We start from the raw sequence: 17484 nt of genomic DNA on the forward strand, positions 1-17484 counted from the left end.
GTCCCTAAACTGTGAGGAGGTGCGGTCGCTCAAGTGGTTAAGACACTGAACGGCAGGCTGTGGAAGGTCGGGGGGTCAGCGTGTGCAGACCATGCCGCATGACGGAGTGAGCTCCCGTCTCTAGTTCTAGCTCCTGCCAACCTAGCAGTTCGAAAGCAAGAAATTGCAAGTAGATAAATAGGTACCACTTCAGAGGGAAGGTAACAGCGTTCCGTGCGCCTTGGTGCTTAGTCATGCCAGCCACATGACCATGGAAATGTCTTCGGAAAGCGCTGGCTCTTCGGCTTTGAAACGGAGATGAGCACCGCAACGCTAGAGTCAGATTCGACTGGCTTTCGAACAAGGGAACCTTTACCTTTACCTTTTTAAGCTGTATACCCCATTTGAAAAAAAATGCAAGAGAAGTGATGTGAACTCAGTAATAAACATCCAAGACAACCATCTACATTTATTTCTAAGTATTTCCACAAACTCTGCAGGACTGTGCTTCAGACCTTGCATTACCAGTTACATGAACATGTTATTATTATATATTTATGTATATATTATTTCTTTAAGTACAAGTTTGTGTCCCTAGGCCTTCAACATACATGGCAGAGATATAAAAATACTCAGAGCTGGAAATGTACTTATTTCATTAGTATTCCTGTTACTAGAATGCCTGCTAAAACAAGCCTGCCAATGCAAAAAAGAAAAGAAAAAAAGATTAACTTAATTTGGTATGCAGAAAGCCTATTCACATGCATTTGGACACAGAAAAGTGACTACAAATGAAGGAAATAAATGTTACGAGAGGAGACAAATGAACTCTGTGATCCCCTCCTAATAAGTACAACTTATTTTAAGGCCCTTTCATCAGTTCTACACCTATCTCTTTTGAGGGTACCCACCTTATATTTATTTATTTATTTATTTAAAGCATTTTTACCCCGCCCTCCCCGCAAGCGGGCTCAGGGCGGCTTACAGGGGGCACAAGCCCAACATAAAACCCAGTAAAACAATAAAATCACGAATATAACCTTGTCCACAAACTTGCTTTGGCAGAGCAATGGGAAATAACAACATTAACCTAATACTAAATAAATCCAACAACATTGCGACAAGTATGTCACACCAAGTTCTGAAGCCATCATCTAAATTAGGACAGGATTACCCAGCAATCTGTTTGTGCATTGCATTTCCTTCCATATGTACTCTTGGTGAGTGGGGGGGGGGAAACCTTTTCCATTGTAAATCTTGAGTTTTGCTTTGGAGGTACAGAAGCCCTAGCCCAATCTAACATAAACCTCGAACCTCTTAGTTTCTACACTGGATATTACTAATCAGGATACTGATCAGTAATTGTAGATGACCATGGATGCAGATAAATGGGAGTTGGGTATCTTTAGCTAGAAAATAAATTTTGTGAAATATCTGGTGGCAGATCTCAAGTTTGGATACCAATGCAAAAGCTGGTCAGTCTAACAATGAACCTGTTCATTAAATTCACTCCAGAAGTGTTTGACCATACAAAACATGTTAGTTCCACAAAACTATTCTCTGGACCTGCAAGGTAGAGGTTGATATATATCTGTTGTGAAAGGATAAGAAAGGTGTGTGGTCCCAAAGGGCCAAATTGAGAAGCAATACACAGAGAAATTGTAACCGCAAGTTTAATTAAGTTTGCTCACGCAGGACTTCTTAGTACAGCTCAACTATGCAGAGAAGAAAAAGACAGACTGCCAAGGCCAAGTTGCTAGGAAACTGGTGCATGCAATGTGCTACATTTGCCCTGGTTGCTCAGTTGCTTCCCCTCACTTTCAGCCATGATTCAAAAAGCTGTTCGCACCCTCCATATCATACCTTAAACTACAGAAAAGTCAAGCTTCAATACAAAGCAATAAACCCCATAAGGAAATGTGAACAAAATATAGATTACTGGATTACTCTCCCTTCTAATCAAGGCTCAGTCATGCAAACACTCAACAGAAAGTTCTCTGTTTAAATGGAGGGTTGGTATCAAAAGAGAATACTGTAATCATTACAGGAACTGAACACACATTCACCTGATGTGTTCAGTGGAGTTTGAGACTCACAGTCCACATGTAGTATCTTCATAAAAACGGCCTCCCATCGCTGGCCCTCCCTCCCTGCCACTTTTAGGGCAGCTCAGAGGGCATGGCAACTGAATACCAGGCTCTGAGCCTCGGGGGGGGGGGTGCGGCAGGAGGGGAGTGCATAGTTGAACTCTCCCTGTTCTTTGAATACCAAATCTGATTGTTAAAAACACAACAAGAGTTGTGTTACTATCTTTTCATCGCACAGGAGGTAAGGGCAGAAGAACAGTGAGGACTCAAGAGTAACTCACACCAAGGCATCTTCCCAACAGAACACTCTCCATAGATGTCGCTGAAGATTATCTCAGTTTACATTTCTGTCCCCAACATTTCCACTTCCCGCACACAGAGCAAGCATTCTGCTTGTGCCATCTGGAATGCAGGCAGTGCTGCAGACAGGTGAAGGGGGTGGTTGAGGCACTGTTGCCCTGCAAGGCACTTAATGTGCTCTTGTGGACTTTATAACCCATAAGTGATAAAATGGACTGTGCAAACCTTTGCTTAAGGGACTGTATTGCTTGGTGACCCAATGTGATGCCAGTTGAGAATGCACACCTAAGAGAAGAAAGTCTTCCTTTGCCTTGCTGTTCCAGTTGGTTCTTCAAGGTTATCTGCCCTCTTGCCTGCTGTGAGATGAAGCAGTTCCATAAGCCTGCACAAAGCCTCAGACACCATGCCATGGCACAAGGACAAAGAGCTCCAAACGCCATGAGGAGCTCCCTCTGTCACACGCAGGCAAACCCCCCCCCCCCATCTACCTGCAAGATTGCACGTAACTAAGAGGTTCTACACATGGTTGCTTGGAAACTAATCTCTCGCCCATCAACAGGCTCCGCTAAGCCCATCAAGAAACAATAGCCCTAGCTCGGTGACTCATACCCTCTTCACCCAGGTGCCACCCTCAAGTCCAAGTTAAAAGGTAAAGGTTCCCTTGCTCGAAAGCCAGTCGAATCCGACTCTAGGGTTGCGGTGCTCATCTCCATTTCAAAGCCGAAGAACCAGCACTGTCCGAAGACATTTCCGTGGTCATGTGGCCGGCATGACTAAACACCAAGGCGCACGGAACGTTGTTACCTTCCCACTGAAGTGGTACCTATTTACCTACTTGCAATTTCTTGCTTTCGAACTGCTAGGTTGGCAGGAGCTGGAACTAGAGACTGGAGTTCACTCCGTCATGCGGCACACTCGTGTCTCGAACTGCTGAACTGCCGACCTTCCACAGCCTGCAGTTCAGTGTCTTAACCACTTGAGCCACCGCAGCTCCAGTCCAAGTTACTAGCTCTCAATATTGACCACTCCTTAGTTCCCCTCCCCTCTTCCTGCCAGCCAATAGCATGTTTTTGGGATGGACTAGTAGGAGGTAGGCCAAGACATGTAACGAGCCTGGCACTACCCCCCAAGCCCCCCCTTAAAAGGGACACCCAGACATGTGCTCACTCTCTTGCTCTCTCTTCCCCTCCCCCAGGACCCCTATAATCTCTGCTTCTGAAACTTATGGCCATTTGGTCAAAAAAAAAACAACCCTTGCCTCAAGACTCTGGAACTGCAGCTATAGTCCCACGTGCTTTCTGCTGGTTCAGCCTGCACGCTTCCTTTTCCTAGCATGAATCCCATTTTCTAGAGTTTCCTTATTTTTCCATTTGGAAGACTTCATCTCTTCAGGATCAGGTAAAAGTATTGCCAAACCAACAAAACTCCTGCTAAAGTGAATGTGCTATCCCAGTCTCTCTAAGTTTCTTAGCCCTGTATAATTGTGTGTGTGTTTGTGTAATATTTGAATGTGTATAATATACAGTAAAAGACTTTGATTTAAACTAATATCAGCCTGCTTGTCTGTTACTGGTGCTCTGGATAAGTGGCAACCTCTGTATATACAGGTGAAAGCTCCCTTTGCCAATTGCTTATTAATAATAATTCATAATTCCCCAATATTGATAACAATTTAGAGCAATTTGGCTAACAGCACGGCTACATTCCTCACACTTTCAGTGGACAGAGAAAAGTTTTGGTTGTACTGTCTGGAAAGTAGGCACGCTACAATGATGCAGACTGGGACAGGGAAATAAAGGCAAACATCACCCATACAAAAAAACCCAAAACAGCAAATATAAGATGACTGGGCACAAACCAGACACAAGAGATTGGTGATGAGGAAAGAGCTCTCTACCTATTTAATTTTATTTTAAAAGCAGCCACAGGAGAAGTAATTGGATGAGGAATATGGCACAGAGTAACTGGGAAGAGCAAGGTAACTTGTAATGCAATGCCAAATTGAGTGATCCTCAAATATTTATGCACATATCCACCCATTTATATGTCAAAAAAGGCAGTGGTAGCCTATTTTTAAACACACACCTGCCTTCTACCATTGTTACCTCACTGAACTCTGATTCCACTATTTTTTGCCCAGCCTGACTAATTTCAGTATCTAATGTGGACTGCGAGAAAAGTGCTAAAATAATCAAGTACAGCAATGTAAAGCAGGGGAAACAGTTTCACTCTCCATGCCTGCATGCTCTGCTTTTGTCTAAAAGTTGACACTTGACTTCCCCCAACAATTGAGTGAAGTTGAGGATCCTGGAAAGCAGGAAAAACGCACTTAACATGCCACCTTGGACCAGTTCTACAAGAGAAATTACCACCTTTTGCTGGAAGGAAGGGTCAAAGGGTCATACAATCCCTGAAAATGGCATCACAATTAGATAAGAAGCAGAGCAGCTAGAATTGCATTGCCCACTGAAACAAATGGAAGAATTAAAGTAACTATGCAATCCTAAGAGTTACGCCCTTTAAATTCATGGGCTTAGAAAGGTGTAACTCTGTTTAGGATTGGCCCATAAGACAAACTAGGTGCAAGTTTTTAAAAAAGTGAGCCAAAACCCCAACACACTCTGCACTACAATGCAACTATCAGTAATCTTAGCAGATACATTCTTTAGACACGTGAAAAGCTGCTCCAAGGCCTTTTGACAGAGCCTGAGGGTCTCATTACATGAGACACAGAATGTGAATTAGGCCAGCTTGCATTTGCTGTCTGATCTGGACTCATCTGCAAGAATAGTTGGGGGGGGAATCAGCTGTGGAGCATGGAGCAGCAGCAGGAGGGGCTTCAATCTTCCCTTGGGGAGACGCATGGAACTGGCAGAGAGAGAAAGCACCTCCGCAGGACAGGAGGGAGGGAAGACGGAAGCCCCTCCTGCTATTACATAGGGCTCCACAGCTGATTTGTACCCCCCCACACACACTATTTTGAAGGTGAGTCACAGTCAGATGTGAAATGTGAGTTGTGTTTCACAGCTTGTGTAATGAGACCCTAAGACATTCACTCTAAGAGGGGTTAAGTGCAAAAATTTGAAGGCAGTTCAAATGCTGAGACGTTTAGAAGCGGGAGAGCTAAGGAACAGCTGATGAGGTTTTACTGCAAGCTTTCACCCAAAGGCAGTGGGGGCAAGAGAAGAAACAAAAAGATAGAACTGGAAAGGTGCAAATCTTTCCAGTCACTGCAGAAAGCAGGGATGTGTGCAACATATTCTTCATTTTCAGCCTACGAGAGGCGATCACATTTGCATGCCTGTATTTGCATGGCTAATGAATAGTGGGTGCCAGGCCCTGCCTGTCAAATTAGGAAATAGTGAGGAACAAGAGCCTGGGAGTCACTAACCATACACAGAGAGAACTCAGGTTAATGGCTTAGAAATATGATCTGGAGAAGGCCTTCTCTAAGCCTCTAAATGGCCTGGAGGTTTTTTGCCATCCTCTGGGCGTGGAGCAGGAGGGAGTCACGGGGGGGGGGGGGGGGGGGGGTGTCTTCGCTCCTTGGACTAACACATACCTTTCCAGTCCAAATACGATGCTTTAGATCTGCATGGAAAGTATCAGCCTAAGACCTAGGAGAACTTTTTTCCACTCAGGGTGGACAGTACTGAGTGTGCCAGTGTGGTTTAGTGACTGGAGTATTGGATTAGGACCTGAGAGACCCAGGTTTGAACTCCCAACATGCCATGGAAGCTTGCTGGGTGACTTTGGCTCAGACACACCCTCGGCATAATCTACCTCACAGGGTGGCTGTTAGGGTAAAATGGAGGAAAGGGGAATGATGTTAAGCTGCTTTAGGTCCCCATTGAGAAGCAAGAAGAGGTATCAATGAAGTCAATAATAAAAATCTACTGTCTAAATGATCCAATGGTCAAAGTCTGTATTAACATTATAATCATATGCCACACACACGTGACAAGAATATTCCTTGTTAGGGACATCTGGTGGAAACTAAGCTGATTCACAATTATTGGCCTAAACAGATGCTCTTAGAAGGACCACTGGCAGTATACTTGATGTACATTCCATGTAATAAGGATCACCTGGCTTCTCCCCTGCAAATGCTTTATGGAGAGCAGGCCCAAGGTCACCCACTCAAATGCTTGCAGCTAATGCACCCGAAGAAATGGTAAATGCCATTGTTTGCAGACTATTTTCACTGCAAGTAAAGGCTACATTACAAACTAGCTTACTAGTGGAACTATGTTAATAAGCCCTCCCGGCACTTTTAAGTAGGCTGTACAATGGGAATGGCAACTCTCCTGTCCTAAAGAGCAGCTACTACTATCCAACAGCACATAAATAAATTGGCTAGAAGGGCTGATAACTCATTTCCTCATTAGCTCTCTTCAAGATCCAAAATGAGAAGAAAAGAAAGCCACCTTCCATCTGTTCTGAATGCACATTTATGGTCTGGAACACTGACTCCCTGAGAACGCTGGTCTGCCAGTCAGGAGCCAGCCTTGAGGACATGCTGCCCCCCTTAACCGCCTTATTCATCATGGAATAGAGTTTACATGGGCCTCTACACTAACCAAATTCTCCCATAACCATAATTTCATTCATATGTGAACTTTGGTTAACATGTCAAGAAGGGGAATAGAAGGAGTATGCATTCTAAAGGCCAGCTCCTAGACTGCAAATCAAGGTTTCCAAGAAACCAGAACTGCATCTGGATGAGACTGGTGGGTACTTCAAATATTTCAGTTCATGACTGCAACAATATATACTGAATGATTAACTGGAGTATATACATTAACCCAGAAAGAATACTATCTTGAATATTAGCCTCCAAGCCAGTCTCATTTTCACAGTACCTTACCACAAACCTTCCAGAAATTGGAAAGATATTTCTTTATGTACCACACAATTGGTACCACCACACTCTGGCAACCAAGGCTTCCTCACCTGTCAGATGCTCCTCTGAGGGAAGGACTTTGCACTTCTTAAAAAATTCATCTGCTAAGCTATCCACCACCAACAGCTTTGTCTCGTCTCCGCCGGCTCTTATGGCTTCAACTACATCAGAGTGCTGTTTGCCTTCCATGGACGCCCCATTCACCTGCCAAGACAACAACATGCTTTGAGACCACAGAAAGAGACTTGGGCAGTTTCCAAGAGAAGCGGCTGCCTTAGGCTGAGGAAGCAGTCACATGACCACTCAAATCATGCTGCGGCTGCCACTACTTTGTTGTAACCAGGGGTCAATTCCTGCAGGAGCACACAGGAGCGGAGCTCCAGCAGTAAAGAGCCCAGGGGACGGGCACATGCAACATGCCGCACCCCCTGCTCCCAGTAGCCCTCAGAGCAAGAAGCAGCCAGGTAAGTTGCGGAGCCCCGACCGCCCCCCCCGGCCCAAAACGGTCAGTGGCACCTTTAAGACCAGGTTTTATTCAGGTACAAGCTCTCCCTCCTCTGCGACGACAGATCTGCACGTTCCCCCCCCCCCCAAACAAGCAATCCAAAACAGTCCAGGGGTGCCTAAACGGTGGGTGTTGCCTTCTGACACACTTCCGGTGATGTCAGGGGGTGTGGCATATGCAAATGAGTTGTGCTAATGAGCTCCTGCACCCCTTTTTCTATGAAATGACCCCTGGTTGTAACTATTCTGCCGTCCTCACTTAACAAAAAACATTAGGTACCATGACTCTCAGGAATCCTTTTCACCAACAACGTGGGTTATAGTAATCTGGCTGTCATTTCACATTATGATAAGCAGTCTGGAATACATCCACATTTATGGCTCATTTCCTTCGATTGTCTAGCAGTGCACAGTCATACCTAAAATTTTATCACATTATTACTATTTCTTATTACATTTATGCACCAATTTTCTTCTGTCATGGCAAGAACATAGAGGTCTGCTAGTTCTCTATGACTGTTTGTTGCGTTTTGATCCTGCTCTTCCTCAAAGGAGCTTGGGTAGGTATATACAGTGCTTTGCCTCCCCATTATATCCTCACAGTGAGCCTGTGAATAGGTTAGCCTCAGAGATAGAGTGGTTTCCTAGTTCATTTAATGAACTTCAAGGCAGAGTGCAAGATGAATAAACACAGCCATGCAGGGCATGTGGATTCTATGACTGCTGAAATGATTGTAGAATGCAGGTGGCTAGTGCTGAAATCTTTTCCAACAGGTTTGTTGCCAGATAGCCAACACCCAACAGCTGTAAGTAGGGATAACCAAATGGTCATTCATATCAAATGGCTTTTCTCAGCCAACCCTGGATCACAGATTATGCTTCAGCATTGCCAGTTAAAAGGCTCGTGAGTGGCAAGGCAGGGAAAGATCTCCCACAGCAAATAAGACACAGGGGACATTTCTTCCAGCCATTTTAAATCTACACATCTGAGCTTGCCTGCCAGCCTTTCAGTCAGTTTGTCCACAATATCACGTGCTGGGTGCAGGCCTATAATCTAGGCTGTGAGCATCTCTGGTTATGCACACCTGGCAGCTTGGTTTGTGCAATCCTGTGCTAATCGCTTCAGGAAAATCTGATTTTAATGAGGTTTTGCTGGCTTCGCTGCTAATCCCTGAACAGCTTCAGCATGAAAGATCTGGCTGTAACTGGTGCCAGGACAACTAATACATTTGTCCTCCCCTAGTTCAAGCCTTTTAGTACCAGTCTGTTTATTACTCTGTAAAACGCCATGCACTTTGACGGTGTGATAATAAAAAGCAGCATTCAGAAGGATCCACTCACAGAGGCCCCTGAACACACCGCAGCTGGAGATGGAAAAGTTTTGGTCTTCAAGTAGATGCTACAGCAACCAAGTGTATCTTGTTGCCAGATGAAAGTGAGAATGGGGGGCATGGGAACAATGTATTTCACTTGTGCTAAATTTGTACCCCATCTTTCCTCTTCCCTCAAGGAAATTTACAGATAATCTTACACAATATAGATTAAAACCAAATTAAATTAAGACAAAATACCTTTCCCACCCCTAAGAGATGCCTTCTTCCATATCCCATCAAAATCCTAAACAAACAAACCTTGCAGTGCCTCCTGAACACCTCTTAAGAGAGCCTATTCCACAGAGCAGAAGCTCTGTGATGGAAGAAGAAGAGAAGAAGAGATTGGATTTATACCCTGCCCTTCACTTGGAGTTTCAGAGCGGCTTACAAACTCCTTTCCCTTCCCCTCCCCACAACAGACACCCTGTGAGGTAGGTGGAGCTGAGAGAGCTTTTTCAAGGACTGCTCCTGAGAGAAAAGCTGTGACAGAACTATGGCTTGTCCAAGGTCACCTAGCAGCTACAAGTGGAGGAGTGGGGAATCAAACCTGATTCTCCCAGATTAGAATCTGCACATTTAACCACTACACCAAACCCTAAATAGAGGGACAGTACTCCAGTACTGGAAGGCCGGTAGTTCAGCAGTTCGAGACCCGAGTGCCGCGTCACAGAGTGAGCTCCTGTCTCTGGTCCTAGCTCCTGCCACCCTAGCAGTTTGAAAGCAAGAAATTGAAAGTAGATAAATAGGTACCGCTTCGGCGGGAAGGTAACAGCATTCCGTGCGCCTCGGCGTCTAGTCATGCTGGCCACATGACCACGGAGAAGCGCTGGCTCTTCGGCTTGGAAACAGAGATGAACACCGCATCCCTAGAGTCGGATTTGACTGGCTTTCGAGCCAGGGAAGCCCTTGCATTTGCACTCCAGATTAAAGTTTGGTGTAGTGGTTATGTGTGTGGACTCCAATCTGGGAGAACCAGGTTTGATTCCCCACTCCACCACATGCAGCCAGCTGGATGACCTTGGGCAAGCTATAGTTCTGTCAGAGCTGTTCTCTCAAGGACAGTTCTGGAAAGAGCTCTCTCAGCTCCACCTACCTCACAGGGTGTTTGCTGTGGGGAGGGGAAGGGAAAAGAGTTTGTAAGGTGCTTTAAGACTCCGATTGATGGGCAGGGTATAAATCCAATCTCATCTCCTCCTCCTTTTGTCTGAAATGACATTCAACCAAATCAGCAATGATTTGCATTACTACTGCATAAAACAGTCTCCATGCATTTACCCATAGAACAAATGCCAGAGTTTGAGATCATTGAGAAACACTGGATTGCACAGACTTATGGTCCGTCAGGCTGCTAACCTAGGTGTTTGGAAAAGCTGTAAAACAAGAATTACTCCCAAGTCAGGAAATGGGACTTAACCACAGCAAAGGTCACTGGCAGTATGTCTCCCTTAAGGCAGGGGAGGGGGAGGCACTTTGAAAAACTGGCAAGACATGCTGGCACTAACTTTTTCAACTTCACAAGCTGCATTTGAGAAGCTCTTAACAAGTAACTGGGTTACTTTATTTTTGCTCGGTCACATTTTAGTGACCTATCCTGCCAGTAATCCCTATGGAATTCTGGTTACCTGGTCATACTTCAATTTTCTGAGAAATAACTGGATATGATACAAAAGCCTGCTTCGGCGGGGAGGGTGGGATATAAATTGAGGAAATAAATAAATAAATAAATAAAATGAAAGCATGTTGACTTTGAGTCCAATTGTAGTAACTTATGCAAAATGAGATAAAGAGCCATATGCCACGAAAGTGGTCTCTGCTGCTGCAGCAACTTCACTCCGCCATCTCTTTTCATTGCACGTTCTATTTTCATACCACAAAATGATTTTGTTTTGTATGGACATGCCCACTTACTCAGCTTGGGGTATGCACTAGCAAGGTTATCATTTTGATTCTTTTTTGGGAAGGGCATGATTATTGTTTTTATTAAGTATCGTGAATATTGTATTAAATATCATGAGTATTGTAACATTCTGACATATTGTTACAGAGTCCTCCCAATATTTAATTAAAACTATCAGGAAGGGCCCATCCGACCTCCCCCGCTACTTCATGGCATTTAAAAGGCCACCAATTTCAGTGGGAAGACCAGACCTAATTCTGGTATTACTGGGACTAGGGAGGCAGAAGCAGTAGTGGATACTGCCGATCCTACCCATGAAATACTGGGCATTCTGTTGGGTTGGCAATATCCAACTGAAAACCTTTACACTTAGCCCCTTGAAGTACTCCACAATTTCTACCTCAATAATACGGTCTTGTGGGCGCAGTCCTGAAGATTCAGCTGGTGAGTCTGGATCTACAGCCCGGACATACTGGCCTGGCTTGGTCTTGTCACTATGGAGGTTGAACCCATACCCGTTGGGGCCCTTCTTCATCTGGCAGAGCCGAGGTCGCCATTCATCCTAAAACAGAGAATCACAAGCAGCATTCAGAAGATGGTTAATGGTTATTTCATCATCTTTCTAGTCACTCTTCCTCATCAGTTTCATTTCAGCTATAGTGAACTTGGGCAAGAGTGCCAACATCTATTTAGAAGCAAATACTGCCTTAACACAGAATGAATCTGGGTCTGCTAGCCCTCATATCCTGGGGCACGTCCACAAAAATACTTAGAACAAAAGCTGTGAAAACTGCAATCTTTATATTGCTATATCTGCTGAATACTCAAAGAATGGGAAATCTGGCAAAGGGAAATAGTACCCGATGACTGCATAAATGGAAGCGGGCTTTCCCACTGCCCTAGCGGCACAAGTTGATACTTTCTCCACCCCAAAAGAAGAAATCAGCACCATGTTTATGTAATTGCTGAAGAGGCTCCAGTGAAAAGAAAAAATATTCATGATACAAGCACTTCTCACGCAAGCCAACCAACACCCAGTTCTACAGCAAGTTCTTATCCAAGATTCCTTCAACTCCTACAAGGCTTCCTAATGTGGAAATAGAAGTGAGCGCAAAGCAGAAGGTTAGCTTTGCTTTACATATGCCAGGCACACCTTGTCACGCTGTTACCCAGGCTTCTGAATCAGAGGCCTGTCTGGGAGAATCTAGGACAGTAAATGCCTCTGAACCCCAGATTCTAACATTTTGTGCAGTCTTTAGGGGATTTTGTTTTGACATGAGACAGCAAAAAGCTGCACCAAAATGCCAATAAAAACATTAACTTCCCCCCTCAAACTGTCAGCCGTACAAAGTAAAATGTCAGGCAGGTTCCCTGAATTCCCAGCTTTCATTTAAAAAAGCTCAAGTCTCTAAAAAGCTCAAGTCTCTATCTCCTTTCATTGCAGAAATATAAGGAAAAAAGCAGGGCCTGTAAAATGGAGGGCCTGTAAAACTAGGCCTTCGGGAAAGGCAGTGGGTGTCCATCTCAGTTGGCCTCCCTGCTCTAGTTTCCAATCTAAAAGTCCCCATTGATTCCACCTACATGGCCCTAACAGGTTTTTTATGTAATTGCTGCTGTCTTGAAGTTTAATTTTATTGTGACATGTCTCCAACTCTGTTTTGTTGTAATCCACCCTGAGCCCGCTGGGGGGGGGGGGAATAAAAATCCAATAAATAAATAAATCTCTGCTAGGAAAGAGGCCTGGGACTTTTTAAAAAAATGGAAGCTGGGAATTCAGAGAGCCTGCCTGACCTTATAATCACAGCATATATTGATATTGTTGTGTCTTTAAAAAATGCAGCCATGATATTGATATAAACATGCACAAAAAATAAAGGGTGTTTGTGTGCTGTGAAGCCACCCACAATGCCAGCACCCTCCCTTGAAAACCCTGGTTATGTAAGGTACACACAGAAGAAAATAAACTGACTCCACTACTGTGAAAACCCAGAGATAGGGCAGACATGTGGAACAGCCATGCCCTGAATTCCTTTTTCTTTTCTTTTTTTGAAATTTTTATTTAATTTATTACTACAAAGACTATAAAAGGGAAGGAAGTGCATTGAAATACCAAAACTAACATGTGAAACTACCAGAATAAAGCAAGGATCATATTATCATCAAATAAACATATTTGTCTTCCTACAATTTACCAATAAGAAAATAAGAGAATGGAGCTTCTGGTGGATGGATCGGCGATGGCGGTCGCTCTCCTCGGAGCTCGAGGAGGCGACTAGCACACCTTCGGCTTGGAGGGATGCCACCTCAAGTGGCACTCCCACGGAACCCTTGCGGTGGGTTCCAAGCCAGAGGGCTTTTGAGGGTTAGCCTCTTCGACGGCTTGAAGCCGTGGAATAAAGTCTTCCCTGCGCCCTGATGGTCCAGCTGATGGGTGACCTATAGGTGTAAGCCAATCTGACTGAGACAAGCGGAGGAGATCAAGCATCTTGTTGAAGGGGTAAGGCATTTTTTCCTTTAGAGCATCAGCAACCTTAAGCATAAAAAAGAATTCCACACTGTACTAACCTGCAGTAATAAAAGCCAGACCACCCTCTTTCATGTCATGATCAGTGTTCCCTCTAAGCTGAGTTAGTGTGAGCTAGCTCACAGTTTTTTAGCCTCCAGCTCACACATTCTTGTCTTAGCTCAGGAAGGAGGGCTCCAGAGCAAACTATTTTATGCAGTAGCCAAATCGCTCGCTCACAACTTTAAGGCCAGTCGCTCAGAAAGTAGAATTTCTGCTCACAAGACTCCACAGCTTAGAGGGAACATTGGTCATGATATGCCATTGGCTCTCTAGATGTGCCTCTGTACATCCACTCAACACACAACCTGCTGAGAGAAGCTACCCCTTCCTTTTACAGGAGCAGCCCCAGCCTATCTAAAATAGTCCAAGCTTGAACCAGTAATAGAATAGAAAAGCCATAGAAAAGCAAAGAATTCTTAAATAAAGTCACTACACTGGAGCCACTAAAAAGCAGGATACTTTATTAACTCACCATTCACAATAGGTTTGCACATCAAAAAGCCAAGAGGATCCTGATGGGGATCCTGGAGAAATGGCAGGAGAAGAGGCAGCAGGACTTATTGGTCTATCAAAGCCCATCTGAGGAAGCACTGTAAGAAGTGTAATCTGAAGACGGTTGATTTGAACTCATTAATGATTAAGCAAAAGCAGAAATGGCCTGGGGAATATAAAGATATAGAAGTATACAGTAATAGCCTGGCCTAAGATGAGAGGTTCTCTTAGTAAGTATGTGACTGACTCAGAATTCAAATAATATAAAAAAATAACCTAGTAAACCCCTATAGATGTGTATATATTTTTGAACAATCATTACACTGAAAGCTGTTTTAAAATGTGTGAGAGCATTTCTCTTTCTAAAAATTTATTTATTTTTTCCTCTCATCTCCCAGTTTCTTCTGGCCCTTTTTATTTAGGTTTATATTCTGAAGATAAAAGTATCTCCCTTTGTCTCATTCCAAGGCTATATTGATAGTAGGCTTATTATCCCAGTCATTTAGAAGGCATTACTACAAATTTTATTCATCTTTGGATATCATTACAGTGCTATTATGTTATTCATGACCAAACAGCAGAAGATGCTTGTTAATTTCATATGGGCACAAAAAATACATGGCCTGCATACTCAGTTCTCTGAAAAGGGTATGTCCAAGCCCTACTCTATTGTTAGTTTTCATTGTTGTTTGAACATATTGAACAAAGATTCTGATTAGTTTGTGTTAAAATGAAGGTTTTTTTAATTTGGAAATTTATTTTTTTTTCCTGTGGCTTTATATTCTCTATGACCTTCATTTTTGTTAATATAATAATATCCTTGATGTGGCATCATATGTTCTGGGATATATGGATTGATTAACTTTTTGCATTTGTTACTGTTCTCTTCTCTTTCACAATAAATACAAAAGACAAGAACACCAGACCTTATGAAAAGGACACAATTAAGAAAGAGCAACTGAAGGGTGGGGCAGAGAAACGATGGAAGAGGTGGCACCCAACACTTTCTCCCTTGTGTTATGGAATGTACTGAGTTGTGCCAATTATATATTAGTGAATGTTTAATCCTCCCCTCCCTGGGCCTGTATTGTACAGCACCTCCGTTGATTTCACAGACGGAAAAAAGGAAGGAAACTGGATTTCGAAGGCAAGTTCTCTCTCCCTCTCCCATTCTTAACATTTGCTGAGGCAACTCTGTGTTTCATATCCAATACATTTTAAACAGCGCCAAGAATTTTTAACACTGGCAATTCATGCTCAGCTATGTGAAGTAGGCCCCTATGCCTCTGCTTTTACCAAGAAACAAGGAGAGAGCTTGCCAGAGTGACCCAATTAAGGCCACCCAGCAAGCCCATATGAGCCGAGGTTTGAATGTAGCCCATTGCTGTTGAATGGCACACTCTCACTAGGTGGCTTAAAAAAAAAAAGGATCCTCAGTGCACTTTAAAGACTAATTACTTTTATGGCATATGCTTCTGTAGGATACAGCCTACTTTAGAAATTGTTGTTGTTGTTCAGTCGCACAGTATTTCTATCACCTTCTCGGCTCCTTCTGCTCTATGTATCTTGCCTCTAGTGTAGAATACTTAACAGAAATAAGCCTTCAGCCAGTAAAATTGCCCAAGTACAATAGTGCCTACAGCCTTCATATGAACGAAAAGTGAAGGACCAAAGCTAAGGCCCAATGGCACACTGAAAAATAATGACGACACTGAGGAGTATCGAATGACAAACAGACATGGGGAAAGAACATGTGTAACTTCAACCTGGCTGCATTTAATCCCCATTTAGTGCTACATATCCCTTGTCTTATAAAAAGGCAGAGAGCTGCCAGCTTCCACCTGCATGCTGCATCAACAACTGTGCTATTCAAGCCAAAACCCCACAAGAGCCAGCAAGTACAAGAAACCACTCACTAGTGAGTCTACACTGCTATTACTAACATTAAACTGGAAGCAACTCCGCGGAGTCTTTGGAGCTTGATCTTCATTTGGGGCTGTTACTTTCTACACCAGTGATACTCCATGGCTCACAGAGAGCCATGCAGGCAGTTACCATCAACCAAAAGGACGTACAACTACTGTGTGCCCTGTGTGCCACTGCAAGCCCCCCCCCAATAATACAAGTTATTAATATAAAAAGTAATGTTTTTAATTACTGGATAACTTCTGGGCAGGTAGAGTTGTTCTTCCCCATCACAGGTGAACCTTAGCCCACCCCTGTGTATTTGGAGTGATGGGAAGGGCTTCCCTTCCTGCTCCTTCTTTGGCATAAAGCACAGCAGTGCAGGCTACAGGACAAGACTGCCAAGGCTCCTGGTGGAGAGCAAGCAGAGGGTGGAGAAGGGGTGGTAAAGCTGCCACCATCCCTCTACAGCCAGCATGCTCTTTTTACTTGGTGGCTGCTGTAATGGTGGAAATTCTGGGGGGGAGAGAAAAAATATGCACTTTTTCAGTGGCTCCTATTTCATTGTTACATTTTATAACAGGTCACTTTGCCTTGAGGAAGCTACAGCTCTCTGGGAGAAATCTTGTTGACAATGCTGCACATGTTGCAGGATTTTGAGGCAAATGAATCATTAGGACTTGCACAAGCTCGAGTTCTTTCTAAATTTCAGTTCCTTTTAAGCCCTAGATGCCCAGTAACACTTCCTGTGCAAGTTCCTTTCCCTCATTCTGAAAAAACTAAAGTCATATGATGGTTCCAGTAATTGTCCAGAGATGCAAGACATCAGCCACTTAGGCTGAGCCTCACGAACTTGACGTCAACTGTAATCAAGAGAGCCAGAAACTAATTTGTTAATAAAGAGGGGGTGTTTTCCCCCTTCCAAGTACAGTCTTCCTCACCAAGTTTAAGCTTGTTAAGTTAAATAAACGTTAACCGCTGGCTACAGCCCTGGTTTAAAGTGATTCAATGGAGGGGGAAGTTAATATTAATGTTAAGAGCATTTTTCATCTCTGTATTCTACTACTACAGCACTCCAGGTGGCCTATTTCTTTGGGGCAATACCAAATATGCAGCATTCTGTGATCATGTGAAAAGCACATTTACCCTCAAGTACCTTCTCTCACCTGGCATTTGTTTAAATCAGGAGTCACTTTCAGCAACACATGAAGGGAAGCAGACGCATGATCACATCACTGGTGGCCCTGGACCTTGATTTATTCAAAGGAAATGTGAACACCTGCCTTTAGGGTTGCCATACTCATACCAAGAGACTGCCTGAACATAGGAAGCTGTCTTATACTAAGTTCTTCCATCTAGTTCAGCACTGCCCACACTTACTGGCAGCTGTTCTCTAAGGTCTCAGACAGTCTCTCCCAATAATTGCTACCTGAAATTATTTAAATAGAGATGGGGGGATTGAACCTGGGACCTCCAGC

The 17484-nt window shown here is 43.8% G+C and overlaps 1 protein-coding gene across 1 annotated transcript in view; it reads right to left on the bottom strand.

Annotated features, from left to right (window-relative positions):
- SLC9A3R1 (solute carrier family 9, subfamily A (NHE3, cation proton antiporter 3), member 3 regulator 1) overlaps nt 1–17484 on the bottom strand; it is a 65243-nt gene that overhangs the window by 7577 nt on the left and 40182 nt on the right. Inside the window, exons 2-3 of the mRNA XM_015410730.1 lie at nt 11444–11605; nt 7320–7473 (exon numbers count right to left, since the gene is read on the bottom strand). Of these exons, the coding sequence (XP_015266216.1) occupies nt 7320–7473; nt 11444–11605 (316 nt within the window). The remainder of the gene's footprint in view (nt 1–7319; nt 7474–11443; nt 11606–17484) is intronic.

This window comes from Gekko japonicus, unplaced genomic scaffold, assembly GCF_001447785.1.
Source record: "Gekko japonicus isolate JY-2015 unplaced genomic scaffold, Gekko_japonicus_V1.1 scaffold15, whole genome shotgun sequence".
Lineage (NCBI taxonomy): Eukaryota > Metazoa > Chordata > Lepidosauria > Squamata > Gekkonidae > Gekko > Gekko japonicus.